At 39.8% G+C, this 15,331-nt stretch overlaps 1 protein-coding gene across 1 annotated transcript in view; it reads left to right on the plus strand.

Annotated features, from left to right (window-relative positions):
* Positions 1-319: 319 nt before the first annotated feature.
* xrn2 (5'-3' exoribonuclease 2) overlaps positions 320-15,331 on the plus strand; it is a 45,225-nt gene continuing 30,213 nt past the window's right edge. Inside the window, exons 1-17 of the mRNA XM_079996523.1 lie at positions 320-517; positions 821-948; positions 1,067-1,178; positions 3,344-3,455; positions 3,665-3,723; positions 3,883-3,972; positions 4,303-4,375; positions 4,855-4,905; positions 5,068-5,225; positions 5,625-5,699; positions 5,969-6,102; positions 6,280-6,337; positions 7,451-7,558; positions 7,928-7,972; positions 8,217-8,345; positions 9,495-9,539; positions 10,259-10,353. Of these exons, the coding sequence (XP_079852649.1) occupies positions 443-517; positions 821-948; positions 1,067-1,178; positions 3,344-3,455; positions 3,665-3,723; positions 3,883-3,972; positions 4,303-4,375; positions 4,855-4,905; positions 5,068-5,225; positions 5,625-5,699; positions 5,969-6,102; positions 6,280-6,337; positions 7,451-7,558; positions 7,928-7,972; positions 8,217-8,345; positions 9,495-9,539; positions 10,259-10,353 (1,547 nt within the window). The 5' untranslated portion in view covers positions 320-442. The remainder of the gene's footprint in view (positions 518-820; positions 949-1,066; positions 1,179-3,343; positions 3,456-3,664; positions 3,724-3,882; positions 3,973-4,302; positions 4,376-4,854; positions 4,906-5,067; positions 5,226-5,624; positions 5,700-5,968; positions 6,103-6,279; positions 6,338-7,450; positions 7,559-7,927; positions 7,973-8,216; positions 8,346-9,494; positions 9,540-10,258; positions 10,354-15,331) is intronic.

The following is a 15,331-nucleotide window of genomic DNA, read 5'->3' on the forward strand; positions in this document are numbered from 1 at the left end:
CAACATTTTGAGTCGGAGTTTTGGTGCAGAACGCTCCGGCCCGAGTTTACGGTTAACACGGTGTGTTTTTTGACAATTTACTGGGGCGTCAATGTTTTTCCAAACAAACACATTCAGCTCGCTCGGAAGTGGCGAAGTACCGATCCCGGAATTGCTGAGCTCCGGGTTCTAAGTGAACGCCACGCAGGTCCACCGACCGTGGAACTGTCAGTGGCCGCGGTGCCACCGGGGGCGCTGTGGGGCGCTCCTGCTTTCGGTGTTGCGGAACGTCCCATGACCCGGAAGATCTTGTCGGCCAGGCCGCTCGTACGTTGTTCCGTCTCACCTGGTCGTGATGAACAGCATGTAGCCGCCGCACTTTTGTTCTTAAATTAAGCGGCTTTTAAACGTTTCCCCACCTGCTTTCGAACCCCTTGGTCGTTTGGTTGAGAATCCACCGGAGATGGGAGTCCCGGCATTTTTCCGTTGGCTTAGTCGAAAATATGCTTCAATTGTCGTTCATTGTGTCGAGGAGAGGGTGAGTAGCTAGCAAACAAACTGCGCTGCTAGCTTGCTAGCATTGCCTTGATGGCGTTTGCACGCATTAGCTTCTGCAATAATTAGTGAAATAAAATGTTCAGCTTAGGTTGAAAGCAGTGATTATCGACAAATTACATGCATATTCGTCTCTTTTTTCAAGAAAAGGTTTTAGTGGTAAGCACTTGCTTGTTGGTCACGTTGCCTCGCCTCCCCACGGAGGTGGAGCTTTAGTTGGATTGTTAACAACAACGCGATGAATTTTTTTCGTTGTGTAGTTTTGAATATCGTTTTTTTCCCATAGTCCAAAGAATGCAATGGCGTGCGAATCCCGGTTGATACCAGCAAACCGAATCCCAACGAGGTGGAGTTCGACAATCTGTACCTGGACATGAACGGGATCATCCACCCGTGTACACATCCGGAGGATAAGTAAGTCACTTCCGTCCTCTCTGTTCAGTTTGCTTTAATTTACCACACTTTAATTCACCATAAAGTCCCAAGTGGAAACCCCCCCTTACTTAACTCCCAATCTGTCATTTGTCCGCAGACCAGCTCCAAAAAATGAAGATGAAATGATGGTTGCTATTTTTGAGTACATTGATCGTCTGTTCAACATAATTCGGCCGAGGAGGGTGCTTTACATGGCCATTGACGGCGTGGTAAGTTATAAAAAAAAAAAAAAAATGTATTGCATATTAGGCAGATCTCAATCACACAGACAGCGCGAAGTGTTTCCATCCAGTGTCACTGACACAAACATACAGCAGAGATTATGTTTTAGATGTCAGTTTAAAGACGATTGATAATGTACATGATTCTCTCGAAACTTCGACAAATGTACCTTTTCCTCTCTTCCAATTAATGTCCATAGTATTTTTTGAACTGAGCTTCATCCCGGAGGAAAATTGCAGTGTGGTTATCCATATTGTTGAGTTTGGTTTGTTACTATCGTTTTTATATCGATCCGATCCCCACTATACTTGGGCCAATTGTTGATTATATAGTCTATTGGCGACCGACTCCTCGATCACTAAAGGACATTAATGTCAGGCGTTTTTTTTTTTTCATTTGCTAGAAAAAATCCGGTCACACACTGAAACGGTGTTATTGCAGTTTACCGTGTTCGATCATAGTCCATGTTTAACAAAGAGTCGTGTTTGATTTTTAAGTTCCGATTCAACATTTGCAAACATTAAAATATTCCATTTCTTTGGAGCAATCTGAGAAATAATGGACAAAATAATAAAATCATTCATATTTAATATTGCAACCGTTCATGCCATTTAATCGACCCTTTTGACAAATGTTGGAAAGCTATGTTTAGTTTCTGGCCAAAAAGTCCAACATATTGACCTTCTCCGGTTTCAGCAGATTTCCCGACTGCACTAAGCATGTGCTCGACGCTGTACTTGTAGCGCAAGGCATTTCACTACTACCTGGCCATCTTGGGGAAGCAGCTATCGTTTACTTTCCACCGGAGGAGAGAGTTAGCGTCTCCCACAGTGGTCTCCTTGTGTAGATACCTTTCCACCTCAGCATTTGCCCATTGTTCGGCCGACTGAGACAAGACCATGGGTGGTTATTTTTCTTGTATATAATAATTTCTTGTAATTATCATAATAATATTAATAAAACACCTTCAGATGATAGCCCCGTCTGAGTATTTACACAATAGCCTAGCCTCATCACAGGGTTGGGGAGTAACGGAATACATGTAAGGGCTTTACGTATTTAAAATACAAAATAATTGTAACTGGGATCCCTTACAGTTACAAAGAAAAGTAGTGATCAGAATAGTTACTTTGGAAAAACATGATAACTTGTGTATTACTTTCAGATTTAACAGAATAAAATGGCCATGGCCATCTTAGCGCTCGGCTTGCTGAAACAATTTTCGCTCGTCAGTGGTGATGCATGCAATCTTGGATTCACTAAGGCCCAAATTCTAAATGATTTCCTTGAGTGCATCCGACAAGTTCTCTCTCGTATGCCGCTTGGGGATGAACACTGCCTCTGGACACCTGTCTTCAGAGTCCAATCCAATATTAAATGAGCTGTGACAGACATCTAGGGCATCATGTTCCAGAAAAACCACATGTCGGTGGTCAATGATATGTGGGTCGGCGACCTCAGCTCTACCATTATGACCTCTTGTTTCCGTGTAGAGCCTCGGAATGGCCTACTGGCAAAAGTAGTGTTGCGATGGCAACTCATACTGAGGATCAAGGGTTGACAGCATGTCCTTGAAGGAAGCCAATGTGGGTGTTGAAGGACACCATTTCTTATAAATAAGTAGACATGGATCGCGTGCACTGCTCCCACCTGCGACTGCCTTGGGCGTACTTGGAAGGGGAGCCCCCTGAAAGCTGTCGAGTCGAATCTTCAGTCGGAAACTTTTCAGGCCACTGAGATTGTTTAAGGCGAGCAGTCGCTTTTTATTTATATTATTTTTTTGGTCAGTCAGTGTGCATTAATGTAACAGGATAAAACAGAAGCTTACAAAATGCACAGGGATAACATTTATATGGGGAATTATAAATAAGGGGAATCATAAATATATTTTTGTGTGAACCAAACGCAAACACTGGTCTCTGTTTTTTTTATATATATATATATATGTGTGTGTGTGTGTGTGTGTGTGTGTGTGTGTGTGTGTGTGTGTGTGTGTGTGTGTGTGTGTGTGTGTGTGTGTGTGTGTGTGTGTGTGTGTGTGTGTGTGTGTGTGTGTGTGTGTGTATTGGGGACATGCATTGGTGTCCTTTGATCCCTGGTCTGAAACAGACTGATGTAGACTTGAGTGACACTCTTTAAAACATTGACTTAGGCCCCACGTGCCAAGATGAACCAGCAGCGTTCCAGACGCTTCAGGGCCTCCAAGGAAGGAGTAGAACTGACAGAGGAAAAGGAGAGGATAAGGGAGGAAGTCATTCAGAGAGGTATGCTGTATACAAAACACCTTAGTGCCCTTTACTGCAATGACACACCCTATGTTTATCCGAATAGTTAACTAACCAACCCATTGTAACGTGCGCGCGCGTCTGTGTGTGTCACTTTGCATTATGTTTGTGTGCCACTCCCTCTTTCTGTAATCTTTCATTGTACTCATGATTAGTTCAGCCTAATGTTTCCCTGTAACCATCCATAGGAGGATACCTTCCACCTGAGGAGATCAAGGAGAGGTTTGACAGCAACTGTATCACTCCAGTGAGTAAGATGAACATTTAAATATAGCTGCATTTTAATGTATTTATGTATGGATATTTAGATTTTTGGTCTTTTGTGGTATTGAGATATAATAAAGGAATAATGTCTGGATAAAAATTGATGTAATCTTTTTATCCTCAAACAACTCTTTGTTTCTAGGGAACAGAGTTTATGGACAACCTCGCGCAATGTCTTCGGTACTACGTTGCAGAAAGACTCAGCAATGATCCAGGATGGCGGAATATCACAGTAAGTATTCCTTAACTCCTCGAACACATGATACTTAAAACCTGACTGCAACGACCTGTCTTGGAGTAGGAGGACAGTTATATTGCAGTTTAATAACAACTTATCTAGCAGTTAAGTGCAGCAAGGATGACGAAAATCGACTTATTCATGTAGCTGCCGCTCTAAAGTAATTATGTTTGGTAGATTACGAATGACTTTACACTCAAAGGTGGTGGCAAAGTGAAACGTGGCCAATTGAAAACTGTTTTTGGACTTCTAGAAGCACACACATTTAACTAAGCAGCTGCTTTTCTCTAAAAAGAGGATTAACCTTGTCTTCTTTGAATTTAGGTTTTCCTGTCAGATGCCAGTGTTCCTGGAGAGGGTGAGCACAAGATCATGGACTTCATTCGAAGACAGAGAGGTAAGGCAGTCTCTAGCACAGCCCCACTTTACTCATTTTGCTTGTAAACCATCAATGTGGTAATTGCACCCATGTTCTTCAGCCCCCACAATTTCCCCGTTGTGCTATATATGGCAACTTGGTTCACGACATTTGGCTGAAGATATTCTCTCAATACTGGATCAGTTGAAAATATTTTAATGCCAAACACTCCCAATGGTCAGAAAATAAGGTTTATGTTAGGATATAGTAGTTTTTCTTTAATGTGCCAATTACAATGGATTATATATTATTTAAAAACATAAAGACAATATGATAAAGCCTAATACGTACTAAGAGTTTGCCCACATCTAACTTGCAGAAAGGGAAATTGTCAAACTTTTAGAACAGATAATTCTCTGATCGAGTGGCTGGTACTGAGGATTAAAATAAGCAGTAGTCAAAGGAAAACCCTCCTACATGTCCTGCCAGACCTTCACAGCCCCTTTCTGTTTTGACAGCTCAACCGCACCACGACCCCAACACACACCACTGCCTGTGTGGAGCTGACGGTAAGGTTGTGACCGCATCTGAACATCTTAAAAGTACAATCTGATAACATCTTGTGAAAATGAAATCTTCTATAAAAATGTATTGAAATGATGCACATTAAATCTGGTTGATTGCAGTTTATAACCCTACTGCTGTCTTCTTTGCATGTTTCCTTCCACCAGCTGATCTGATCATGCTGGGTTTGGCCACTCATGAACCCAACTTCACCATCATTCGAGAGGAGTTTAAACCCAACAAACCTAGACCATGTGCTCTCTGTGGACAGATGGGTCATGAGATTAAAGACTGCCAGGGAACGGCCCGGGAGAAACAAGGAGAGGTACTGTCTGTGTTGATGCCCTTCTAACACATTAGGGCATTTTACCAGGCCGTCATTCATCTTAATTAGAGGGGAAAATGTTTTCTGTTGCCGATAGTCCACTGCATTAGAAATATCTTTTTCTAATCCTCAATTATTGAAGATGTGCGCCCCGAAAGGTTGCAAGAAATGTATAGTCTGTAACCATTTAAAATTCTGAGGCAATTTTACCATTCAGAATTGCTTTTGAAACCGCAAAATCGATCCTTGTCAGCACCGTAAGACGGTCAAATTAATTTTGCAAAAGGAAAAATGAGTTGAATTGCTATAAAAATAAACAAATCAAATATTTGAGTTTGTCTGGCTAATTATTCTTCTGGATTACCACTTTAACCACTCCGTTTTCTGTCACCCTTACAGCATGACCAGTTTGCTGACACAATGCCAGTGTCTGAACAAGAGTTCATCTTCATCAGGCTCTGTGTCCTGCGTGAGGTCTGTTCTAATGTACATCTAAAATACATCTCAAGCTTCCATGACCTGGAGTAGCAATACTCCAGGTCAAGGACTAGTAATACTTTGTCTAGTTAGTAACATTTTATTTAAATTGGTGTGTTTATGTAGTGCAATGCAAATTAGATTTTGGGAAAATCTTTAGACAAACTTTAAACATTTATTATTAAATACATTTTTACTCAAAATAAATTATTTTAAATGTAAGTAATAACATTATAAGGATATGCATCTGCTCCCTGTGTGGTTAGTACTTGGAGAAAGAGCTCACCATGGCCAGCCTGCCCTTTCCCTTTGACTTTGAGAGGAGTGTGGATGACTGGGTCTTCATGTGCTTCTTCGTTGGTAATGACTTCCTCCCCCACCTGCCATCCTTAGAAATCAGGTAAGATGTTCCCTGCCGTGTTTGTTGATATAGTTACGGTGTATTGAACGCTGCAGTGGGGTCATTTGACGAAAGCTGGCTCAGGGTGTTTCTTGCAAATCTGCACCCTTTCACTCTGTTGGAACGTCTTCACCTGACTTACATCAAATTGAGTTTTCCCCTGTTCTTGTTTTGCAGAGAGGGCGCTATAGATCGACTAGTGGGCATCTACAAAGATGTGGTACACAAAACTGGTGTAAGTATAAAGCTTCCTAGAGCGATCGATTATATTTACGACTTTAATACCAATGTATTGTATCACAAAAAAACATAACCACTCAAATAAATATTAGTATGTGCAAACTAGAGCGGCTAGGGGCAAATTCAAGTCCTTGTAAAGCAAAAATAAATTTGTGCTTTGAGTTTGTCAAACTACAGAAATAGGTATTATTGACTACCCAGCCAAATAAAATTAAAAAAAGATGGAGAAGTATATAAAATTAGGCTTCAAACTCGTAAAACAAATAAAATAAATTAGAAGCAGTTCCCTCTGTTCTGAGATGCTGGGTGGGTGTCTGCTGAAGGCACTGAAACCATACCAAAACATGTCAAGCATTTACATGTTACATGTTTAAATGTTCTGCTGAACCCAGTCCTGTGTGTAGTTGCTCACCTTACTGTGCCTGTCTGGCTGCGGGGCACTCTGCTGCATTCTCTTCCTGCTCTTTTACCACATGCAGTGAATGCATGGGGTAAAACCAGCGAGATAGTTATTTTTTGTTCTGGGTGCATAGGTGCCGAGTTATGTTTCTGCTATTCGAGGGTGGAGAAGGGCTGTTTGTTTCCTTGTGCAAGCACAGTGAAGAACCATGCAGAGGGCGTTGTGCCCTCTGCATGTTTCTTCTGGAGGGTGGGAGGGGAGGGCGGGGGAGCAGAGAGATGCCTTTTACTCCGGGTGTTTATTCCCAATGTATATCCCAAACTCTCTGGGCTGTTATCCAAGTTTAAAACCACTGATGCTCCCAATCTGACCTGGTGTTTATATAGTGTTAGGGGCCATGCCAAATATGACCTCTCCACGTCATAGTCATGATTTAGCCCCGCCCGAAAAATCAACATCACAAAAATGGTGAGAAACAGTCCAACTCCACAATTCACTACTACATCATTCAGTCTTTCCACGTTTTCAGCAATTACTTTCTAACGTGTATAATGTGTTTGAAAAAAAATCCCGGAATTCACTTTACAGGGACTTTAAAACTGAGCCTTGGACTTAAAATTTTGTCCTTTTTGTTCATGTGCAAAGTCTATAAGTAGTTACAGTGGTATATGTTAAAACACAGAGCTGACCTTGCTGCTCTCTATACAGGGTTATCTGACACACAACGGTTTTGTCAACCTGGAGCGCGTGGAGCTGATCATGCAGGCAGTGGGCGTGGCTGAGGACAACATCTTCAAAAAGCGCAAAGATGATGATGTAAGAAACGCGGTTTAATTATTCACAGTGAGGTGTCGGTCCGTTTTCACTGTAAAGCATTGCTAGAGACAGAATTGGAGAGTAGTCTAAAAAAAACTGATTCATATTGTTTAATCACTTTTTTTTTTTTTTTTTTTTTTTTTTACAAAAATATCAAACTCAAGTAAATTGATCATAAACAATTCCAAATAACGATTGTGGAGAAGATTCACAACTTCAATACATAAAAAGCCACAGCAGTGGAAGATGACATATTCAGCCTCTCACCCTCAACACTTAATGAGCTTGAATATTAGGATGTACTATCGCGGTCGAGTAAGTATAAATCTAAATTTATCTACCACTAACATTTTTATTTTATTTTTACAGGAAGGCTTCAAGAGAAGAATGAAAGAAAAGAAGAAGAGAATGAAGGTAAACTAAAGAATAAACAAATCTGTTTGCTGTAATGGGTGTATCTGTGTTTATTATAAACACTTATAAATGTTATACTTTTATGTTATTGACCAAATTTGTTTTGATCATACACTTACAGTAAGAGTAAAATCACGGGCAGAAGTACTATATGACTGTAGACTGGATTTGCAATACAATATTAATCCCAGTTGAAGCATGGTAATCAGGAATAATTTAATGAGATTCCCTGTTCCCTCACCAGGCTGAGCAGGCCCCCAGCTACCTGACCACGGGACAGTTTGCCCCCCAGGCTCTAGGTGGCAGAAACCGTCCCGAGGTGGTTCAGAATGCAAGGCACCAGGCATATGACATGAGAATGCAGCACAACAGGGTATGCTGGGATTTCCCAAATCAACGCCTCATAATGGAAACATTCTGTGTTGAAAGGTTTTGGAATGCTGTGAACACTTTGCAGTAGAAATCAATTTGTTAGTGTGCTGAACCTTAATAGTGCTACAGCCCAATGTTGAGCTACACTGGGATTTATATCTGATCAGTGGGGGTGTAACGGTTCATAAAATTCACGGTTCGGTACAGTGGTGTCACTGTTTGGTATGTTTTAGATACAGCAAAAAGTAGAAATGCCAGAGGAAAGTCTTTTTTTTTTTTTTTTTTTTTTTTTTTTTTTTTTAAACAAATGGGGTATGATTCTATTATTAATTTATATAACTTTGAACAATATGGAGCTTTACCTGACCCATTTTCTGGGGTGTCTTCTTAGCAGCATATAGAACACACAGCTCCTTTACAAAAAATTGCGTGTATTGTGGTAGTTACAAACAAAATAAACAATTCTGGGTTTTTTTGGAACTCAGTGTGTTTTTAATACATTTTCAATAAGAAATCTATTCAAAAGTTAACGATATTTAAATGATGGAATTTTGCGCAAGCAGCGCTAGATGTGCTATTGAGAAGTGGGAGCTGTGAATATATGTTCATGTTAAAACATTAATAAAAAGGAATGAAGTACTTATTAAAAGATATGTAAAATGTTTTGATCACAAAAACATCTTTATTCTTTTAAGCATTAACTGAAAATTCACCAAGTAAATAGTATTTACTACAGGCACGTAAGAGGAAAGACCACGGGTCTGACTGCGGTACGCAAAGCTGTTTAACATCGTCAAAAAGTAGCAATATTGTCATTATCACGACATACATTTTTTTAGCATTAAAAATTATACTGGTGGTATTATCAACAGATTAGTCGGTTTGTAATGCGTACAGAACTGAAAGCCTCTTACCGAACGGTTTAATACAACTGCATGTATCACTACACCCCTACTGATCAGTTATTAGTGCCCTTACATGAATCATCATCTATAAGGGATATTAATTATAATATTTATTGATATTACATTATTCTTATTCTGATATTGGCTGATTACCTGATAAGAATAAAATAATATTCCTAATAAATAATCTTAAGCAAATTAAGTTGTGAAGATTGCATTTCAATTAATTTTCTGCTCTTCTTCAGGATGCTGCGCAGTCCCTGAAGGCAATGATGAAGAATGGTGGAAATGTCAGTAAGCTCGCCACGGTGTTGGTGGGAGGGATAAGTCTCAGGGGTCATATATAAAGTGCTGAATCTCTTTCAAGTGTACCAATTTTAAACCAAAGTTAATTTTTTCTAATTGAATCTAGGAATGGAGTCCCTTTTTATCCATCAGAAAAGTCCCTTTTCATTCTTAAAAAAAAAAAAACTGGCATCAGCAGTTTTGTAAGAACTCCCTTTGTTTAGTACAGTTCATGGCCAAACATGTTTTTATGTATCCTAAGCTGTTAAAAAATCTCTTCTTGTGCAACTGTGAGCACACTAATGAACTATTGCCAGCTTTTCGTTAGTCCATGAATAGTCAAAGAAATGGGTGTTGAAAGATGGTACATCTGTTTTTCATACAGTTACTGGGATTTTTTTTTTCTATTTTCTTCACACTCAAATTAATGTGGTAGTGCAATGGTCAACCCCCATCTGTGACCCAAACACAGTGAAATCCTTGATTAGACTTAATGCTGTGGTCTCAACAGACCTGTATGATCCTCACATGGCTTAATGACAAACAAGTGGATGATCATTTCCAGGTCTCTGGTTTTTCCTCAAGGAAAACATACATAAACTCTATACATATTTTAGAGTAATCTCATAGTGAACTGTAGATACAATTTTTTCTAAGATCAGAAATGGACAGTGAGTATCTGGATTTGAACCAGGTGTTTTACCTTTGTGTTTGTCAATTCCAGACGTCTGCAGGGCCCAGTGACGCCTCGGGCAGCCGGGGGATGAAGAGGAAAGCGGAGGACAGTGACAGTGAACCCGAGCCTGAGGACAACGTCAGGTAATGTCCTTGATATGCATCGTGGCAATTTTTCTCCATTTAGCAGTTCCGATGATGATAGGCTGTTTTGTTTTTTGTTTTTTGTTTTTTTCTCTCGTTTTTTTCTTTTTTTTTTGGCGCACCGATTGTTCCCTCAGAGGACACACAGAGGACCTTAAACATATTTAGTTTTGTTTCAGCCATATCATTATTTTCAAGGGCTTTAATGCATGATCTATCTTTTTAAATTATTTTTGTTTAAAAAAGAAAAAAAATAGATCGAGGCGATTTAAGATTTTTTTTTTTAATCCTAATTACTTTTCATATACTTTTCACATGTTACCAAATATCTGACAGTTGTATGAAACGGACGTTATCTGTAGAGAAAACTTTTATGACCCGCCTCTTTTATCTGACAAATAATTAATTATCTGATCATAATAATGATTATCTGATCATAATATGACATTGACGAGCACCGCTGCTGCTTGGCTCTCGACCATAAGGCAAGTTGCACCGTTCGCATAGGAGAGGAAAGAGGCGGCGTTCATACAGAGCATTTCAAGCAGCGCACTCCAAGCATTTTTGTTTATTGAAAGCCCGTGTGTCAGTTTCGTAGCACCAGAGGGCGGATATTTAAATCGTCAGCTCGGGCATGGCACCGAAATGAGGCACCGAAATCTGCGTTGCGATTCGGCCCAGTAGTTACAGATCATATTGGAGCCTGGAATTGGAGTTTCGGTACCCAACCCAATGGGGTGTCCCCTCCCTATTACATTTCACTGCATATATGTATGAAAGTATGTATATGTATGTCTATTCGCAAACCAAAGTTACGCCCTTGAGAGAATCAATGCACTGTGCTACAATAAGATAAGCTTTTACCCATTTTAAATAGTAAAAAAAAATGTAAAATCAATATGTGGTGGTCAATGTTGATCTTTTGATTAAAAACAACCTTTAAAAAAAAAAAAGTATGCTTCGGCCAGGCAGGGGGGTCAACTCAATAGAAAAATACAATACACTGGGGGAAACCCTGACAAATGAATAAAATAATATTTTATTACTTATTGTTCCTTTTATAACCTGGTAGAGCAGTGGTCTCAAACTCAAATGACCTGGGGGCTACTGGCCAGTTTGTCTTCTTCTAGGGGGTCCATTTTAAACTTCAAGGGAAAATCGGCCTGTTTTATTTATTTTTTTGTTTTTGCTTTTTTTTCCCCACATGTTAGTGAATTTCCTCGTACTCCTGTGAGAAATAGCTCTCTTATGATCTAATTAATTCTGTTTTACATTTTAAAACATTAAGTACATTTGTGTGGATTAATTAAGCATTGTGATTTGAAAAGATTATGTGTGGGCAAGAGATGGCCCCTGGGCCTGCAGTTTGAGACCCCTAGTTTAGAGTGAGCCTAAAGCATGCATGAACAAGCTGTCATATCTGTATACTGTAGACTGCTGTGTCAACAACATTTTGAGATGCTATTTAATCATATCAGGAAAAAGCCATATTGGGTCTAAGTTATTGCACTCATGTAATTAAGAGAAAACAATGAAGAGTTGTTTTCTTGTTCTACAATCACGGAATCTATTGGTGACATTCATTCACAAAAAAGATGCCTTCCAAAATGTTCAGAAAATATGCTGGACATGGTCCATTGAGACTGAGTGATGCCTCTTGTAAGTTGGGCCCGACCAATAACATTGGCCGATATTTGGGTTCCGAAGAACTATCGGTATCGGTTTAAATGTCACAGATAAAGTGCCATTAAAGCTGCATTCACATGGAACACAGTGGACAGGAATGGAATAACGGCACGGGGGGGGGCGAGGGGGAAGTACGACGGCAAATGCAGTCTACTAATGTTAATGTAGCTTAAAGGCCTATACCCTACCAATACTATACCACGCATGAACAAATTTAGAAGCCACAAGTAGAAGTAAGTAAGGTTCTTTTAACTTTCCATTGCCAAACCAAATCTTGAATGGAAATCAAGTCAAGTTAATCTGTGGACATTTTAATTTTAGAGAAGATTAAATGTAATCTTGTAGAATATTGAACAACCATCAAAGGATTGTCAGTGTTGCGGCGGAACGGACATCGGGGATAGGCCTACTATAACTTCATTCATATTCATCCCTGCTGGGATTTTAACACTAAAATAAAAATTGTGACATTCCTTACTCAACCCAAGTCAACACATGGAGTTAATTTTCAGCTCCGAGCAAAGGGTCAGAAGTCATGTTGTGCTTTCACATATATGTCCCACCACAGCAAATGCCGCCATCTCACGCATTTCTAAAATTGTCAGGAACAGCAAAGTTGAAAAAACCTTTCTTGGAGGAAAATGAGATTTTTCCACATTCGTGTTTCTTTGTGTTTTTTTTTTTTTTTGTTTGTTTCCGTTTTTTTAACCCAACGTATTTTCAAAACAGAGTTTGATTTATAAATAGTAGAAAAATGTTAAACCGTGGGGTTAAATATTCCCGTTTGATTACATGGGGAAACGCAGTTCACTTACTGAGACGCGTAACAGTGCTGAATAAAGCCGATCGATGGTTTCCTTTAAAGCAAGCGTCCAGGTGAAGGTCATTCATCCATATTCCATGTGATGTGAAGTCACAGTGTGAAACTGTTTTGATAGAATTCAACCTTTAAATCATACTACTCTTACACACACGGAGCCACTGTTGTGAAACTGCGAAGAAGAACCCCCCCTTCATGTCACGCACCTACGTCACGTCCGTAAACAGACAGTTAAAGCGCAGCACCGGGGTGTTTCAGTCTCACGTGTCTGTGAAAGCTTTCTTCTCCATATCATTATGGATTATGCGGAGCGGGTGGCGAAAGCTCTGAATCATATTTGGGACCTTAATCTGACCAGTGTGATAGATCCAAGTCAGTGTTAGCAGCGCGTACTAGACTTCATTTTCCGCAATGATAGTCAGTTCTCCGACAGTGAATGCGGAAAACGACAGTGCTGCTGAATCTGATATTACTCCGGACTTGAAGAACATTTCAAACAGCAGATTTCAAACTTAATGTGACGATGAAACTTGAAAATTTCAGTTTCAATTTTCAGATTTCAGAGACTCATAATATTGATAGACTCGACATTTTGTTGTGTTGTCCATACTTTTAAACTCAAATAATTCCACTTTTATAAAACATGTGTATTCTTACTGTTAAATAAATGCTTTTTTGAAAACAAAATTAGTTGTGTGTTGTTGAGCTGTTCTTGATTGGCCCATTCAGCATTATGTTAAGTAGCCATGAGGCTTTGTTTGTCGGCCAACTCCATTTGCATTCTAGGAGCTGGCTGAATTAACCTGGTGTGGGTAAAACTTTGGAGGTGTTTGCCACACGGTTTGCCACACCCTTGTCATTAACAAGTCATAGTTTAAAAATATTTGCTTGATTTGCACAAGTGACACCTTGTTTGGAAGCTCTGATTCTCCACTTTCAAATGGTGTGTTAAAAAAGCCGCCAAATGACCCTTAAGTACGCAGTGGGTCACATATGCAGTGTTTAGTCCATGTGAATGGAACCTTGTGGTTGGGAACTTCCAACAATGAGGGATTTTCTTCCACAGAGACACCGTGAAGCAGTGTTCTTTAGACTTTGCATTCATTTGAGGACAGGTAGTAGACGGCCAGCTTCTAAATTATAGGATAAAATGATAAAACACAACAAGTTAATTAGCTTTCATCAGCGATCTCTCTGTCATCCACCCCTCCTAGCCATGCACCAACAGGGCTCCTGCATGACCCACAATGCAATGTCTTAAAGTGACAGGCCCTATCACTGCCCAATCTGCCCCCCCCCCCCCCCCCCCCCCCCCCCCACAGCATCGGTCTTGGAATTGTTTATAAAAAGACAATCAAAAACACAACAGTAACAATTAAGGTGAGGAATTACATAATGTTTCATTTTATATTTGTTAAATAAATGTGTGTTTACTATGCAATAAAGGACACTGACAGAGTGCCAGTGTTTTATGATCATCTCTGTTATTTGAGTTAATTACTTTTATTATTTTTATTAAAAATATGTGACCCACCGCAGACCTAAGGTACTTTTGGTGGCTTTTGACTTATTTTCCATATCATTTGAAAGTGAAGAATCAGAGCTTCAAAACAAGGTGTCACTTTTGCAAATCAAGCAAATATTTCTTTTAAATAATTTCTTGTTAATGACAAGGGTGTGGCAAACTGTGATTCTGAGATAATCACCTTCAAAGTTTTCCCCCACACTTGGCTTTATTCAGACAGCTCCCAGAATGCAAATGGTTGGAGGACCAACACAGTCGCATGGCCTGCTGAATGGGGACTTGACACCCTGCTGAATGGGGCAATCTCTGCATTGTTCTTGTGTTTTGAGGGAATGTTGAACAGCGTAATCGAGACACGTCTTTCGTTTTTAAAAAGGCTTTTATTTAACAGTAAGAATATACATGTTTTATAAAAGTGGAATCATTTAAGAGTTTAAAAGTGCGGACAGCACAACAAAATGTAGAGTATCAGTAATATGAGTCTGTATATCAGCCTTGGTCTGTCATTTAATATACAAATGTGCATATTCCAAATATCTTTTCTTCTTGGAGTTATGTGGGCTAACCCCAACCCTTCCCCAGCTACACTCAGAGCCTGTTTGGGGCTGCCTCTTTTCATGATCCTTTCGCCCCTTGCTGCATTTGCAGGTAAACATGAGAATCTTGTGCATTGCTACTTGTTCATAATCTGCAACACCAACCTCAACAGACTTCATCACGTCATCAACTTTTTCCGTTGTGACAGCAACAGGTGTATCGTCGATCTCCTCAGGTGATTCTTGAAAATTTTCCATTTCATCGTCACTTTCTGGTCAAAATCCGCTGTTTGAAATGTTCTCCAAGTCCGGGATAACACCGGTATCAGTTTCAGAATCACTGTCGTTCTCTGCGTCTCTGTCGGAGAACTGACTATCATCACGGGAAATTAAGTCCAGTACGCGCTGCGT

This window comes from Zeus faber (assembly GCF_960531495.2).
Source record: "Zeus faber genome assembly, chromosome: 2".
Taxonomy (NCBI): Eukaryota; Metazoa; Chordata; class Actinopteri; order Zeiformes; family Zeidae; genus Zeus; species Zeus faber.